The following is a 17,528-nucleotide window of genomic DNA, read 5'->3' on the forward strand; positions in this document are numbered from 1 at the left end:
TGCCAAAATCTCAGCCTGGCATCTATCACTCTTGAAGTCTGAAAGTAGACTGCACTGGGATTTTGGTATCCTTTATCACTGGCCTCACTTGGTCCAGTGAACTCTGTTCACTGGGCAAGCCCCTCTTATCTGAACCCTTCTCCTATACTGCCAACACCAGACTAGTTCCTTTTCGCTTACTATACCACACACCTGGAACAAACTGCCCAAGTCATTACATAAAGAGCTCCATCCCTGGCAGTGAAGGAGTCTGGGATTGGTTTTCCTAAGTGTTGAACTAAGTTTTCTCTTTAATAAAATGCTGAATTGTTTAGCTTCAGACCTAATTTATCTCATGTTCTAGCCTGCCTGTACTGGGTGTTAGCGTGGACATTCTAACTTCTTATGGCTATATCAGCATAAACCACATTTAACAGAAAGACTGCAGGGCCTAGATAAGTGACTTGCTGGTGACCTGCTAGTGTGAGCTGAGGACCAATGATTGTTAAGAAAAGTAACATGTGAACAATTTTTTCTAGAATTCAGTTGTATAGCCAGAAGAATGTATAAATATCTCTGTAAGATCCTCTTTTCGGGACTTCTGAAACCAGCTTGGAGCTCGGGAGTCACATACCTATGCTAATAAACCATCTGTGCTTTCTTCAAGTCTCTAAGTTTTGGCTTCCCAAAGTGACCTTTCAGCAGTACTCAAGAATCGGGGCTAAAAGCCCACTTCTTCAAATTTGCTTTTAATTCCTGACTCCACTGGCTGGAAAAGCACGCATGCCTGCTGAGAAACTCCCTACTTGTCCTGTTTGCCCACTGATTAGATTGCAAGCTCTACTGAGCAGGGATTGTCTCTTACATGTTTTAATGTAACATGTAAATGATTAGTAGTAGTATGTTGAGCCGGTCCTGCTGGGATAGAATCTGTTGAAGCAACTATGTTTTGTTTGGAGGGGGGGGTTAGGGAGATTGCCTCAGCCTTTCACAACCAGGAAGTTAAAAGACATCCCGTGTTATGCTACCAGGGCTCTGAAAGACGCGGGAGCGCTAAGATCCGCCTAGGCTCTCTCTTCCTGCATTTATAGCGCACAATACTGCGCAACACTTCCCAAAGCGAAATTCCTCCACGTGAGCCCCCAGCAGTGAGGATTGTGGGGAGGGGGGCGTGGTCCCATGACGTAACCCCGACAGCGGCGTCAGCGCCGCCCCCACTTTGCGGGCTGCGTTCCGCCAGCCCAGCCTCCTGAGGTCACGTGCCCTTTCTTTTTCTCCAATCACCTCCACCTGCGCGCTCGAGCTCGCCGTTCAAACGGGCAGGAAGTTGAGGGAGCTCGGGCGGTTGGGAAGCGGAGCGGCCCTTTAGCTGCCGGTTTGAGCGCGGCATGAAGCGCACGGCTTCGGGACGGTGCTGAGCGGCTGTATCTCCTCTGCCTGGTTCTCTTTCGTTTCGGCGGAGATGGCGAGTCGCGCTACCCCGGGACCCTACCGAGCTACGAGGCTGGTAAGAGACGGTTCGTGTCTCACGCCCCCAGCTCTGGCTGTGGCTTTAGACGAGCTGAGGTTGAACGAAGGAGACCCGTGCTGCCAGGTCAGTCCCTGAGAGCGGCCGGGCATCCTCCCATCAAAACCGGAGTCTTCGCTTTGAGCTCATGTAATAGGCTTGTGGCTGTGACAAGCTGGTAGTTGGCAACAAACCACAATGTGGTTTGGTTTTGTTTTGCAATGCAGCCGATGCATGTGATTTCCTCACTTCCTTACTTAAAACTTCTACACAGTGTTCGAGTTAAAGAATACATTTATGCCTCACAGAAGAGAGGCATCATATACATATAATGAAGGGAAACTTAAAAACTGATAAGGTCCTTGATTGATCTTGTTGGTAGCAATCTCTTCGGGCTGAAAAAAAAAATATATAATAATTTCCACAGCTGCTAGGGCTTGTCACCAGGGTGGGAAGGGGCTATGCCACCTCCTGATGCAGGTTGTTTCTTTTTAATAGTTTGGCCATTCAAAGTTAACATCCATTGCCACTATAGTGATAGCAGTGGACTAGTGGCCCTAGGTAGAAACGTATCTTGCTTGTATCTCTTGGCCCAGTCCAGATGGGACTGGGTAAAACGTGGACCTCGCAGATCTTAACAGCACACCCTTCAAAATCTGCTTACCTCGGTTTTGACAGCTGCAGTTATTAATTTCAGTTTATCTCCGACAGACCTATAAAGGAGGATTCTACAGACCTTTCTACCACACAACCTTAAAAAGAAAGCGGCCGTGGCATGGGGTCTGCAGGGATCCTTATTTTAACTCCCGCGTACCTCATGGATCTCATTCACCCAATGTATCCTCATCTTACCTCCTCCAGTGGGATCTGTGTGTTCCGTGGGAGTTAAAACAAGGATTCTTAGAGTGAGCAAGATCTGTGAGGTTCACGGACGATTTCTTTTTAAGACTATGCGCCTTTAGTTCCATGGTGTCCATGTTTTAACGTCTACACTTGCTGATTGTTTTTTCTCATTGTGGTTGGGATTGGGAGAGGGAAAAACGCAGCCCCACAGAGATCGTAATTTTAACTCCTGCTGTCCACACAGATCCCGCTCACCCCAATGGTGAGCAGATTTTTAAGGGCATGTGGATAAGGTCCATGTTTGTCCCAGACCAGATTAGGGTGTGCAAAGCACGAGAGCATTGAAATTACCCCTGTAATTTTTAGATGGACAGAAGCAATGGAATGCCTTTTTAAAAGATGGGAAAAGGATATACATACAAAGCAGTGAAACTTTGTGGGCTCAAGCCCCCCCCCCCCCAAAGACATGGGAAATTCCTGACCTAGGCAATCTATAGTTGATGTTGGCACTCTATTCAGTTTTTGTTTTTTCTGTACCATAAGCTAGTATGGACTCCACACAAACTTTCTATGGCTTGTCTAGTGTCATCTAATGCAGTGTTCTTCAACCTTTTTACACCTATGGAACGGCGGAAATAAAATAATTATTTCGTGGACAGGCAAACTACTAAGACTGAAATTTTTTTTTTAAAACCATCACTGCCCCATCCCCGCGAGCTCGGTCCCACAAACCATCTGATCCCATCCGCACAAGCCTCAAATAGTTATGATTTTATATTGAACATATTTTATTAAAGTATAAAAAGAAACAATATTCTATACAATTGTCATTTTATAAATACAAATAATACAGGGCAAAGATCAACAAAACCCGTGTCTTCCCTCCCCTTCACATATATCCCCTCTACTATCAAGAAAACTGAATAAGCCAAATTATTACAGAATGCTACACAAATATCATATAACAGAATACCACAGTCACACATGACAGGAATGGCATTAGGGGAGTGGAACTAGGGCAACTGGCCCCCTGGTCAGAGAGAGCCCTAAGCCAGCTGGAAGCTAAAGAAGCACTGCCTGGGCTTTGCACTCCCCAGTTATGTCTAGCAAGATACATATTTCAAATCTGATATATTTGAATCACAAGATAGAAATAAAATTATTTTTTTCGACCTTTTGTCATCTCTGGTTTCTGCTTTCATTGCCTTTTCACTCTCTTCCATCCAGTGTCTGCCCTAAGAACAAAAGAATTGCCACTGCTGGGTCAGACCAGTGGTCCATCATGCCCAGCAGTCCGCTCACGCGGCGGCCCTCTGATCTAAGACCAGCACCCTAACTGAGACTAGCCCTACCAGCACACATTCTTGTTCAGCAGGAACTTGTCTAACTTTGTCTTGAATCCTTGGAGGGTGTTTTCCCCTATAACAGCCTCTGGATGAGCGTTCCAGCTTTCTACCACTCTCTGGGTGAAGAAGAACTTCCTTACGTTTGTACGGAATCTATCCCCTTTCAACTTTAGAGAGTGCCCTCTTGTTCTCCCTACCTTGGAGAGAGTGAATAGTGTCTTTCTCTACTAAGTCTATTCTCTTCAGTATCTTGAATGTTTCGATCATGTCCCCTCTTAATCTCCTCTGTTTGAAGGAGAAGAGGCCCAGTTTCTCTAATCTTTCGCTGTACGGCAGCTCCTCCAACCCCTTAACCATCTTAGTCGCTCTTCTCTGGACCCTTTCGAGTAGTACCGTGTCCTTCTTCATGTACGGTGACCAGTGCTGGACGCAATTCTCCAGGTGAGGGCATACCGTGGCCCTGTACAGCGGCATGATAACCTTCTCTGTCTCTTCAGTCCAGCATCTGCCCCTTCCATTCACTGTCTGTCTTTCCCTGCCATCTCTCATCCTGCCCTCCCCACCCACCCCACCAATTTGGTCTGGCATCCATCATCTTCCTTCTGTTCCCCTCATGGTCTGGCATCTCTGTCCTTCCCTCCCCCCTGTGGTTTTTAGCATCTCTCTCTTCTCATTTCCTCCACTCAGATCTGATATTGTTCTCTGCTCTCTCTTCCCTTTTCTTCTCTGGTCTTCCTTCTCTATTTTCTGCCTCCATCTAAATTAAATTATTTCGTACTATTTAGTCCTGTTTCCCTTTTTTCACTGTGTCTACCCACAGCTTGTCACCCCTTTCCCTCATCCTTCCATTATCTTACTATTTTCTTCTCCCTTTATTTATATCCTCCTTCCATCCATTATGTGTTCTTTCTCCACTTCCATTCAGCATCTGCTCTCCCCTCTCAGCTGACATCCATCTGCCTTCTGCTCTCTCTCCCTTCTTCTCACTTCCATCATCTGTCCCCCTTCTCTCTCTCATCTCCTCCATTCCATCATCTGCCCCTTCTCTCTCTCCCCCCCCCCCCCAACTTCCATCATCTGCCCCCCTTCCCCTCACCTTTGCGGGTCACTTTCTTTCCCCTGAGGGTGGCTCATATCAGAGGGGAAGCTTTGTCCGAGCAGAACCGCTTGCAAGGAACAGTGGAACTTGATGTCAATGCTGGGGCCCATTGCCGTTTGAAGAAAAAAAAAAAGGTGGAAAAAAGGGACCTGCAAAGGTGAGAGGAAGGGAAACCTCCAGGATAGCTGCTCTTTGCCCTCCTTCAGCGGCCCAAGAATCTTTAGGCAAGCAGCAGCTCTGTGTGCTTTTAACTTCGGCACAGATCTGCCCCTAAGCAGTAGTTTAGCGCGGTTTCATGAGGCAGCCTCAGGGCCTTTGCTAGGCCGGCCCACATTGCATCATCGAAGCGGGTCGGCCTATCAAAGGCCCCGAGGCTGCCTCATGAAACCGCGCTAAACTACTGCTTAGGGGCAGCTCTGTGCCGAAATTAAAAGCACACAGAGCTACCACTGCTGGTCAGGAGGTGCGGAGACAAGGCAGGAAGCATACGCGGCAGGAGTCCCGGCACAGCGACGGCAACAGGAAGTTGCAAGTCAGCTGACGCGGGCACTTTTCGTTGCAGCGGGGACCCGAATCCTTCGCGGACCGGCAAGATTTTTTTGCGGACCGGCAGTTGAAGAACTGTGATCTAATGTATGCTGGAATTGTAAACAATTCCCTGGTTCTCTCATGCATATGATATATGAATGCTCTCTTATTAATTCCTTTTGGAAAGAAGTTTGGGTAATTATACAAAAGATATTTAATATTTCAAATCAAATATCCTTTTCAATTGTTATATTCAAATCACATTCTTCAGACATTAATATCTCTGCTGAGAATAGGAAATTATTTGATATTTTAATTGCAGTTGCTCAGAAGTTAATACTTTCTAATTGGAAAACCTCACATCTTCTTAATGCTAGTGCTTGGTGGAACTCAATTCTTTTTCATCAGAGATGTGAAATGATGATAGAAAAATTGGGAACATCTACTGCAGTTTATAAACATTGGTCCCTTTTATCTAATTATTGTGACCTTTCTCTATCACAACCAAATTAATTTCTGAAATACAGTGGTGCCTCACACAACGAACTTAATTCGTTCCAGGAGCAAGTTTGTTATGCGAAAAGTTCGTTATGTGAAACGCGTTTTCCCATAACAATACATGTTAAAAAAAATAATTCGTTCTGCAGCATAAAATATGCTAAGATGACATAAAAAAAGATAAATTTGTCAAAATGGTGAAAATGGTGGTCTTGCTGAGGCCAAACTCTTTGACGAGGTCACACTGTTTTACCCCACATTCACTCCTTCTAATTATTTCCCGTTTCATTTCAACAGAAATCACCTTCCTGCTTTTTTTAGAAGCCATGATATATAAAAAATATTGAGTTTATCTTAAAAGGACGACTGTATACAGTGAGAGAGGGCAGTTAAGCCTGCCTGCAGTGCCTGCGCGGAAGGATGCAATACATCGGCAGCTCGGGCGACTTCGTTGTGTGAAACGAAGTTCGTTGTGTGAAACGAAGTTCGTTGTGTGAAGTTCGTTGTGTGAAACGAAGTTCGTTGTGTGAATCAAGACATGAAGTTCGTTGTGTGCAGCGTTCGTTGTGCGAGGCGTTCGTTATGCGAGGCACCACTGTACACTGAATCCTTCTTTATGTATAGTATAATTTCAATTTTTTCTTTTTTTTTTTTTTGCACTGCGCTTATATGTTACCAAAATATGTTGAACATTTATTGTATTTTTGTGTATATTTTTTCAATAAAATATCTTGGAAACAAAAAAAAGTTGACTTTACAAAAACGGATACTGTGGTATAGTAGGATGTTCTTTCTGGAATAAAGGATCAAGTTAAGCATGTAACCTGTGGAGCCCACAAGAAGTAGTGATCATAATGCTGATCCTGTTTTGTGCTCCTGGCCCTAAGTTTTTCCTTTAATACCTCCATTGATTAGTCAATGAATTGCTGATCCTGTTTTATGCTCCTGGCCCTAAGTTTTTCCTTTAATACCTCCATTGATTAGTCAATGAATTGCTAGCAGAGGTGTCATAAAGTGTTAAATATATTCAAGCAATACCCGGGTTAAGAGCAAGTTATGTTTTTAAAGCTATTCTAAGTCGGATTTGTATGTCGCTCAGAACTTGTAGATTTTAAGATTTTTGCTGCTCCCAGCTGACAAAAGGGCCAACTGTCCTTACCAGTGTTTCCTCTAAGGCAGTGTTTTTCAACCTTTTTTGGGCAAAGGCACACTTGTTTCATGAAAAAAATCACGAGGCACACCACCATTAGAAAATGTTAAAAAATTTAACTCTGTGCCTATATTGACTATATATAAAGTAATTCACTTGAGTGCCACCGCCGCCATCGGGAACAGGCTGGCGCCAAGTTCTCCCTGCTTCTCTTCCCCGCGGGGCCGACCAACTCTCGCCACCCGTCGTCAATTCTAACGTCGGAGAGGACGTTCTAGGCCAGCCAGGCAGCGATTGGCTGGCCCAGAACGTCCTCTCCAACGTCAGAATTGACGCGAGTGGCGAGAGTTGGCCGGCCCCACAGGGAAAAGCAGGGAGAACTTGGCGCTGGCCTGTTCCCGATGGCGGCGGTGGCACTCAAGTGGCTAAAGAGCCGCAGTTTGCCGGCCTAGGGACAACACTGGAGGGTGGCCAGCTGTGCACCCCCTTGGGACGTAAACCCGGGGTGGGGCAGACCGCCCCCCCCCACCCTGGTATGCCACTATCTGTACCTCACTCCCTCCCTATGACCAAAAATTCTCCTTTCTTCTATTCCCCGTGTACACAACCATCTCTTTCCCTCCCTTCCTCTCTCCAAAGTCCATGCCTTGTGTCCAAACACTCATTCCCTCCCCCACCTCAGCATCTCTTTCCCTCCCTTCCTCTCTCCCAAGTCCATTTCTTCTGTGTCCAAAAACGCATTCCCTCCCCCACCTCAGCATCTCTTTCCCTCCCTTCCTCTCTCCCAAGTCCATGCCTTCTGTGTCCAAAAACACATTCCCTCTCCCACCTCAGCATCTTTCCCTCCCTCTCTCCCAAGTCCATGCCTTCTGTGTCCAAAAACGCATTCCCTCCCCCACCTCAGCATCTCTTTCCCTCCCTCTCTCCCAAGTTCATGCCTTGTGTCCAAAACGCACTCCCTCCCCCCTTTTGTGTTCCGTGTTTGCCTCCCAGCCCATCTTTGCAACTTTCTCAGCAAAACGAAGCTCAAGCCGCGAGGCTTGTCTTCTGCTTCCTGCCTGCCCTGCCCCGCACAAATAGCCGAACGGAAGTATTCTCCGACGTCAGCGCTGACGTCGGAGGGCAGGCTTTGCTTAAGCCCTCCCTCCGACGTCAGCGCTGACATCGGGGAACGCTTGCGATCGGCTATATGTTAGCTGCAGGGCAGGCAGGAACAGAAGACGAGCCTCGCGGCTCGAGATGTATTGAACTCCGCGGGTCCCCCGTCCAGCTCTCTCCTGTCCACGTGGGGCGGACCGCCCCTCTCCCTAGACTGTAGCCTAGGACCCTGGGGGAGCCCGGGCCCCCTGTCAGCTCCGGGCCCCTGAATGCTGGACTGGTGGTACTGCCCTGATGGCGGCCCTGACCGTACGGCACACCAGGCAACATCTCGCGGCACACTAGTGTGCCGCGGAACAGCGGTTGAAAAACACTGCTCTAAGGTACAGCATGCACAACCACACACTGTTCTTAATGTGGCCATGCATCATTCCTGAATTTGTTACAGGAGAAGTGTAGCAGTCTATGCCCCTGAAAATACTGCTCAGTGAAATCAAATGAAGCCACAACCGCATTCTTAAGTACAAGTCATACTTAAGTCGGGCATCTCTAATGTGGGGACTGCCTGTAATAGCATTGGAAGATTGTTTCATAGCTAACACTGTCCACTGGTGAATTGGAGTCTCCCACTCTGCTCCTCATCCCATCCACTCCTAGGCTCACATTATCTTTATACCACACTTACCTACCCTTACCAATCCTCTAGCTCAATGTCTCTCGAACTTTTTTTAGCTCCGGTACACTAAATGGAGCAAATATTTTTTGCAGCACACTAAACTGAGCAAATGGTTTTTTGTGGCTCATAATTGAAATTATAAAATTGCAAAACCAACAAAAAGTTAAATTTGAGAGTTATTTATTAAAGTTCTTTAAGCTATGTATGGGTAATTGCAACAACGGTAAAACTAGAATACAGTAGACAATAGAATTGCTAATCCATGTGATTGATGTGTTTTGTTTTTGAGTCCAAATTAACTCAAAACGCGGCTCGGTAGTCAACAAGCAAACACGCATTTCATCATCCACCATCTGCAGTCTTCTTCCCCCCCCCCCCCACCCCTCCCAATTTAATTTCTGTCAGAGCTGAAAATCCAAGTTCGCAAAGATAAGAAGATCCAGATGGAAACAAAACCTTGGTTGCTTTGTTGCTCAAGTTAGGATAACTATTGCATAAAAAATAACACTAAAATTACTTGCCGTTAGTTTTCAAGGCAAATCCAAGGACCAATCACGTCAAAGAATGTTCCTTGTCTGGGTGGGTGTATCCTTACGCACACAGACATTGATAACATGATAGACTTGCGTCTGCAATGTACATATCATCTACCTTGGATTGCAAGTGTTTTGCAAGACAAGCAAAACATTTGATTAAATTTTAGCTTTATATACAAGTGATGTCTTGCAATACAAGTAGATACAGTGTACACACATCTCAACTGAGCCAATGGTTCTTCTCTCTCTGACACTGCACGAGTGTAGTGACTGTTCTAAACAAGAAAAGTCTTGCAATACAAGTACATACAGTATACATGTGTCACATCATCACAACTGAGCCAATGGTTCTTCTCTCTCTGATGCTGCGGGAGTGTAGTGACTGTTCTAAATGAGCGAGGTCTTGCAATACAAGTACATTTAGTATTTTGGTATTAAAGTTTTTGGGTTGTGGAACGAATTATCTGTGTTTCCATTATTTCCTATGGGCAAATTTGCTTTGATATACGAGTGCTTTGGATTACAAGTATGCTTCTGGAACGAATTATGCTCGCAAACCAAGGTTTAAAAGTACTTATGAAGGGAATTTTTAAAAATAAAGTAAAATTCTGGAATATCTCATGGCATACCTGAAATCTCTTCGGGGCACACTGCTGTTCCGTGGGAGGGGCCTTAGGGATCTGGCCAATCGGAATCTTAGGCCACTCCAGTGCATCCCAGGATGCACTGAGAAGGAGGCCTAGGACTCCTGTTGGCCCAGATGCCTAAGGCCCCTCCTATGAGAGGGGCATTAGGCCCTTCCCCGGTGCATCCCAGTTCTGAGAAGGGAAAGGCCCACTATTTTACAGTGGCAGGCCTGTCGGCAGGAGGGAGTGACCATCCCTCTTGCCGACCATTGAATAAAGGTATGGGGGGCATTCAGGGAATTGCGAGATCTTGGGGTGGAGTTGGGGAGTGTTTGGGGAGGATGATGGGGCTAGCGGCAGGAGGGAGTGGGCATCCCTCCTACTGGGGGATATTTCCGGGGAGGGGGTGGCGGCAGGATGCTGTGGGCATCCCTCCTGCCGGGGATGTCTCAGGGTGGTGGCAGAAAAAGGAATTCAGCACTCCTCATGCCACGGACTTTCGGGGGTGAGGTTCATCCTTCCTGATGGTCAAATTCACGGGGGGGGGACTGGTCCCCTGCCGCAGCCGCTAAACTGATCGTGGCAGGGAGATTCCGTCAGCAGCCACGTCTATTTGAAATATAGACCAGCATTTTGCTAGCCTACATTTCAGGCGCCTATCGCAGCCCTAGTGAGACACCTAGGGCTGCCTAAGCTCACCTAAAGCCACTTCTGGGCAAAACCATGCCTAGCCTTGGTTGGGCTTAAGCAGCCCTATGCACCTCCCTAGGTTCTTGAAAACGCCTACAATGTAGGCAGCCTGCCTCTGGGATTTTTTTGGTTTTTTTATAAAATGTGTGTTCCGATTGACTGGTTAGACAGCAGTAGGACGCCTACCACCACCTCCAATCAGGACGCCATTTATAGAATTTGCCCCTCAGTTTCTGAAAAACACATTATCACTTTCAAATCCTCCTTATTTTTTCGTTAAAAATGCTGAGTGTTCTGCAGCTGCACGGTGTCTTTAAGAGGCAAATCACAAACTACTTTGTCTCCATCTGCTGGTCAGTTGGATATAGAGTACAAGTCCAAAAATTCAGACTGCTCAGGGATTGGATCAGTTTGGATTTTCCAGATTCTCAGGTACTACTTTTAAGATTCACCCTATCTGTCTGTCTTCTCCCCCCCTCCCCCCATCCAGTTTCTCTATCTCCTCACCACCACCACACACACACATATACACACTTTACCCTCAGCTTCCTAAGCACAGCTGGTATGGGACAATGATCCTCCATGCGTTGCTGCTAGGTTTGCCAGCCCCACTCCACTATGATTGAGTTCTTATGTTAGAGAGAATAGGAGCAGTAGATGTAGGAGCGACACACACAGGAGCATGGTCCTGCATCAGCCTTTATATAACCATACTTAGGAAGCCAAGGACAGCAGCAAGAAGAGGGTAAGTGGAAGAGAGGCAGGAAGACAGAAATGCTGGATGGAGACAGAAGCCAGAGGGAGATACACTTGCATTTACAGAGAAAAAAAAGATTTGGGTTGGTGAGTGGATTCTTCATGGTTCCAATTTTTTGGACTTGTACTGTAATCCCAAAAATTCTGGACTGGTCTGGCAGGACTAAAGGAAATTATTAGGTAAGAGATTGGATATAAATGAGTCCCAGTTTGCTTGTGTTAGCTATTATTTCATAGAAAGACCTGAAATGGAAAACTCAGAATGTTTACCTAGAGAATTAAATCATTTCAAAGATTTAATCTGTCTGGTATAGAGTCAACCTCCATGAATCTTTCCCTTTTTTAATGAAATAAGATCTTTTCTGCTTTTCAAACATTCTCCCATTCTTTTACTACCATGGTTAGAGAGCAAGAGAATCTGAATTTGACATTCTACTTCTCCCTTTGTATTCGTGGTTTTTAACTTGCTGGCTCCTCCCCCCAAATTACTTCAACTTGCATAGAGAAATTCGCTGATTCCCAGGACTTTCTTCACTATGTTTTGCCTCTCCTTCAGGAACAGGCCAGGTCTCCCACCATGTTATTCACGGTTTCACCATATTCACGATGGTTTTTAATAGAAAACGGCGAATAACATATGAAAAAGTTATTTGCGTGTTTTCTGTATTTGCGGTTCTGTTAATTCCCTATCATAGCAAATACAGATGGAGAAGTGTATTCAAAAATATAAAACTCAGGAAGTTTAGAAACTATTACTAACAAAGACATTGACTACATATGGCTACAAACAGATTCAACCGGAAATAATAGGGTGTCCAGGAATGGTTTTCAATAGTAGTCTCAACTTAAAACAAAACAAAAAACTGTATAGAACTTGGAATAAATGTTTGTTTTTTATATGGATTTATTTGCACTGATTTTGTACTAAGGACTTGGTCTGACAATACATTTTTCTTGTTCTCTTTTATAGTGGAATGAAATAACACAACATTTCAGGGCTGGAATACCACTAAAGAAACACAGACAACACTTCAGACTCTATGGAAATTGTTTTACTGCCTGTGAAGCTATTGACTGTCTTCTTGAGTTACTGAGGAACAATAGCAATTTTGGCCCAGAAGTTACTAGACAGCAAACTATACAACTACTACGAAAATTTTTGAAGAACCATGTCATTGAAGATGTGAAAGGTAGATGGGGGTCAGAAAATCTTGAAGACAGTACTCAGCTATACAGGTATTTGTATATAAGTTTAACCGGCATCAATAAATATAGCTAACAATTGTTAATGTCCCGGCACACAATTTGTTCCTATTGGGGTCCTTTTTAAATAAGCTGCTCTATGAGGAGTGCTGAAAAGTTCTCATCCCAACCAAGAAGGGAATGATGTGGAGCTATAAATCTTACAAGTTATTCCACATATTCACATCCAAGTTCAACACACTTGGCACATGTCTGAAGTTTTCATAATCCTTCCCAAAAAAATACTCTGTCGTCCGCTGCTGTAATCACCTCTGAATCACTTGAAAATTGTCTCCCTTTCAAACTCTTTATAAGGTTTGGAAACAGAAAATAGATGGAGCAATATCTGGTGAGTAGGTTGGATGGTTTGTGCATTGAAACCCCAACCATGCCAAAACATCCATCGTTTCACCAGCCTTATGAACAGGTGCATTGACTTGCAAAAAGAGAACTCCCTTCTGCATCTTCCCTCTCCTTTTTTTTTCCATGCCTCCTATCAGCACAGCAAATTAACAGTAGTATTCTGCATTAACTGTTTGGCCCCTTAGAAGATAGTCAGTCATTACAACACCTTCCTGATCCAAAAACATTGTGGCCATGACCTTTCTGCTGACTTTTGGGTCTTGAATTTCCTTGGCATTGGAGAACCCTAGTGCCTTTATTGCTTAGACTGTTGTTTTCTTTCAAGATCATAGTGGTATAACAATGTTTCGTCAACAGTAACTAGCTCTAAAAAGTTGGCACCAACTTGCTGAAAATGTTGCATTATCAACTGGAAGTGTCCACTCGATATCATTTCTCGTCAGCATTCAAACATTTGGGCCTCCTACTTGGCTGACAACTTCTGCCTATCCAGTTGTTCATGGATTTATACACCCAGTACATTCCCTGGATATCTGTCGTGTCTCAGCAATTTGTTTTAGCCAGTATTCACCGATCTGCCAAAATCAGGTCATGGACATGGTCAACAATTTCAGGAGCTGACACCGTTTGAGGCCTCCCTGCATTGAAAGTTTGCATACCACATCTTCACTGTAATATGATGGACAATTATCACTCAATGTTTGCATCATACATTCATGGATTTCTTTTGGCGAGGATAGGGACTTCATGACGGCTTAGGGTTCTACACTTTAAAATTCCACACCTTGTTGACATGGTTCAATCAGTGATCTGAAACAGTCAAAACATAGCATTATGATTCTGCAAATTGGCACTTTGCAAAATTAAAATAATACTTTCTTCAGCTACAGTGACAAAATAATGCTCAGAATTTACAAAGTTGGTTAGACTGAGAACTTTTCAGCACCCCCTTGTAGTAAGTGATCTTGGCACGCTTTAACATTGGATTTTCTTGCATTCCAAGCCCATTTTTTGTGTAGCTGTAAAATGGGCATTTGACTAGTTAGGTTTCTGGCCATGTGCTAATATTAGTGTCAAACACAAAATCAAAAAAGACAAAAAAATCCCCACTGAAAAATAAAAAATGATAAACAACAAAAATGTGGGGTGAAATAACTATTGCCAAAGATCACAAATAATTTCATTAAACAATACTGAAAAGAGTGATAAGGCTAAGCTTTCATTCAAAATATAAAACTCATTTGTGGTGAGACCTCAGAAATTCATTCCCTAGCTCACTCAAAATGGTGGCATTTTTAATAGGTCTTCAAGGCGGTTTTACCTGTTATCCTGCTATCTCTGCCTTTGGGACAGCAGGAACACAAAGGAGCACTACCAAAGGTGGGTAGAAACATCAAATGGGAACCGCTGGTGGACCCATGGAAGATGCTGATGCCACAACTGCACATGAAATTGGGCCTGATGAAACAATTTGTTAGAGATCTAGATAAGGAGTTGGCAGCCTTTGAGTACTTCCAAGACATCTTCCCCAGGGCTGTGGAGTCGGAGGAAATTTCGGGTACCTGGAGTCAGAGTCAGAAGTACAAAAAACTGAGGAGTCGGAGTCGGAACATTTATCTACCGACTCCATTTTTGAACTTGGCATACCAATCACAAGCGATTCTTTCAGCTATAGCACCCGGGATCCGGAAGGTTCGCCCCCCAGCAATTCGCCCCTCACATTTCGCCCCCAGACACATTTCGCCCCCAGACACATTTCGCCCCCACACATTTCGCCCCCCGGATGTTTTGCCCCCACACATTTCGCCCCCGCACATTTCGCCCCTGATTATGTGTACTGCACATTTCGCCCCTGAGCGTTCCTCCGTTCTCTCTCTCTCTCACTCTAACTTTGTCTCCCTTCCCACCTCCCCTTTCTGCGTCTAAGATAGGGTCGGCAACATACAGCTTGTGAGCCACATGTCCCATGCCCCCCCCCTCCTCCCCCTGAGACCTATCAAAGTACCTAGCAGTCCAGCATTGATCTTTGTGGCAGGAGCATGGCCCTCTCGCTCCTGCCTTCCCAAATGACTGCCATGACCTTTCGCAGCTGCTCACGGCACTTCCTGTTAATACCATTAGCTGCTGCAAGAGGACAACAGCCATTTTAGAAGGCAGAAGTGAGAGGGCTGTACTCCTACCATGAAGGCCCCCCCCCCCACTGGATCCAGTACCTAGTTAGGCCCTGGGGGGGAGACCCTTTCCGACTGTCCTGCCAGCCCTGCAGCCCTGAAATCAACCTGCTCTCTGCCTCCCCCAACTCTCTCTCTGGCTCCCCGGCTCTCCAGTGCATCGCGCCCTGCCCGGGGCCGGAGCAGGGCGGCTGGGAGACAGCGACGCGGCCGCCAGGGTCGGAAACCCCAATCCCCCCTCCCACACAGCCGGGCCGCCCAGGGAGGGGAAGGACGCATTTGCAGGGCTCTACCTCGGCCACTGTGGTGCAGGGTTCACGGCCCCCACCTCCCACAAAGTGAGGGCGGCGTGGGGTGGATTTTACACCACTGTACCAGGTTGCTTAGAACAGTCAAAGAGGCAAAGGATTCTCTCTTCCTTCCTCCTGCCTCTATCGCAAGCCCTTACATCTCCAGAGTAGAAAACCGCAGGTGCTCGGCTTACATGAGACGCCAGCCACGCTGAGCAGATGAGACGGCGGCAGCCACACCACCCCTTCCCACCCGGCGATAAGGTACTGGGCCTCCGGCGACGCACAACCCCTCCCTCCCGTGGCGTGTGCGGCGGCCCTCCCGCAGGAACCAAGGGAGCGTCTCGGCGGGCTCTGGCAGGCCGCGGCTCAACAAGGGAGAGTCGGGGTGGGTGCGACTCTCTCTCTCTGGCTCCCCGGCTCTCTGCCGTGACCTGCTCTCTGCCTCCCCGGCTCTCCTAATCTCCGCCGTGACCTACTTTATGCCTCCCCCAACTCTCTCTCTGGCACCCCGGCTCTCCGCCACAACCTGCTCTCTGCCTCCCCGACTCTCTCTCTCTGGCTCCCCTATGAGCGTTGGAGCTAATACCGCAGTGGCCAGCGCTAAACTAGCCCAATGCGAAATGTGCAGTACACATAATCAGGGGCGAAATGTGCGGGGGCGAAATGTGTGGGGGCAAAACATCCGGGGGGCGAAATGTGTGGGGCGAAACATACCTGGGGGCGAAATGTGAGGGGCGAATTGCTGGGGGCGAAATGTGGGGGGCGAAACTTCCGTGAACCATAGCACCCACTATATACACAGCACAAATGTTGCGAGCAGCTTCTGCGGCCTTAGAACCTTGATTAAAAGCAAAAAGAAGGTGGTGTCGAAAATGCTCATTTCTCTCAACTTGACATTCCATTTTAACGATCTGAAAATTAACCAGTGCTGTGGAGTCGGAGTCGAGGAGTCGGAGTCAGAGGAAATTTTGGGTACCTGGAGTCGGAGTCTGAAGTACAAAAAACGGAGGAGTCGGAGTCGGAACATTTATTTACCGACTCCACAGCCCTGATCTTCCCTAATCTGTCCGAGGCAAAAATCAAAGCTGGTGTCTTCTTTATACAGATAAAGAAGATCTGGAGTGTAAGGAAGTTCCCAAGAAGCTAACTAGGAAGGAGAAAGTGACTTGGAACAGCTTTGTTGCAGTGGTTCGGGGCTTCTAGGCAATCACATGGCCAAAAACTACATAGAGTTGGTTAAGAATCTGGTGAAGAATTACAGTAAAATGGGCTGTGGGATGTCTTCTCAAAGTCCATGTCCTTGAAACTCATTTTGAGACATTCAAGGAAAACAGGAGTATACTTGGAGGAGCAAGGTGAGCACTTTCACCAGGATATACTGGACTTATAATGCTGCTACCAAGGACAATATAACGAGAACATGATGGGAGACTATATCTGGGGGCTGATTCATGAAAGTAACTTAAAATATAATTATAGATCTTGAAAAACTACTCACTTCTAAATCTTCTGTAGTCATCTTTGTTTAACTTCAATATATTTGTTGTGATTCATATGTTGCTCTTTATGACTTTATGAAAATTCAGCATTTTTGCATGTTAAATAGGTAAATTGCAAAATTTGACTATCCTGGTCACAAAAGCAATTTTATGGAAATAACACATTTTCTATATTTTTTAGGTATGAGCCATATACTTACTGCCCAGGAACAAAAATTGTGCTACATAGGGGCTCATTTTCAAAGCACTTAATCGTATCGTTTATATTTTCTATTGTTTAATTTTCTGACTATTTTATTTATAGCCATACTTCTAGTTTTACTCTTACCCCTCCCTGTTTTTCTAACCCTATATGCTTCTCTTGCACTATAATCATTGTAGTTCTTCCCCCTTCCCAGCTTGTACTAGTCTAGTATTGTACATCTTTTTGAAGTTGTCCATATATGTTATTGTACCCCCATTTTAGTATTGTAATTCATATTTGATAAGCGTATGTATCAAATTTTGAATAAAATTTGAAACTTGAAAATTTAGTCACACAAAAGTGCCATAGGTTTCAATGTAACTGTGTGTGTCTAAATGCTTTGAAAAATGAGCCTCGTAGTGTTATAATTGCAGTCCATTATAA

At 45.5% G+C, this 17,528-nt stretch overlaps 1 protein-coding gene across 3 annotated transcripts in view; it reads left to right on the forward strand.

The window, feature by feature from the left end:
* The first annotated feature begins 1,120 nt into the window (after positions 1-1,120).
* The window catches only part of DEPDC1 (DEP domain containing 1), a 73,109-nt gene continuing 56,701 nt past the window's right edge, over positions 1,121-17,528 (forward strand). For 2 of the 3 annotated variants that reach the window (XM_033917212.1, XM_033917214.1), the window contains exons 1-2: positions 1,121-1,573; positions 12,303-12,568. In XM_033917212.1, the coding sequence (XP_033773103.1) occupies positions 1,442-1,573; positions 12,303-12,568 (398 nt within the window). In that variant the 5' untranslated portion in view covers positions 1,121-1,441. The remainder of the gene's footprint in view (positions 1,574-12,302; positions 12,569-17,528) is intronic. The other variant, XM_033917213.1, reaches the window with a different exon arrangement.

Source organism: Geotrypetes seraphini, chromosome 12 (assembly GCF_902459505.1).
Source record: "Geotrypetes seraphini chromosome 12, aGeoSer1.1, whole genome shotgun sequence".
Taxonomy (NCBI): domain Eukaryota; kingdom Metazoa; phylum Chordata; class Amphibia; order Gymnophiona; family Dermophiidae; genus Geotrypetes; species Geotrypetes seraphini.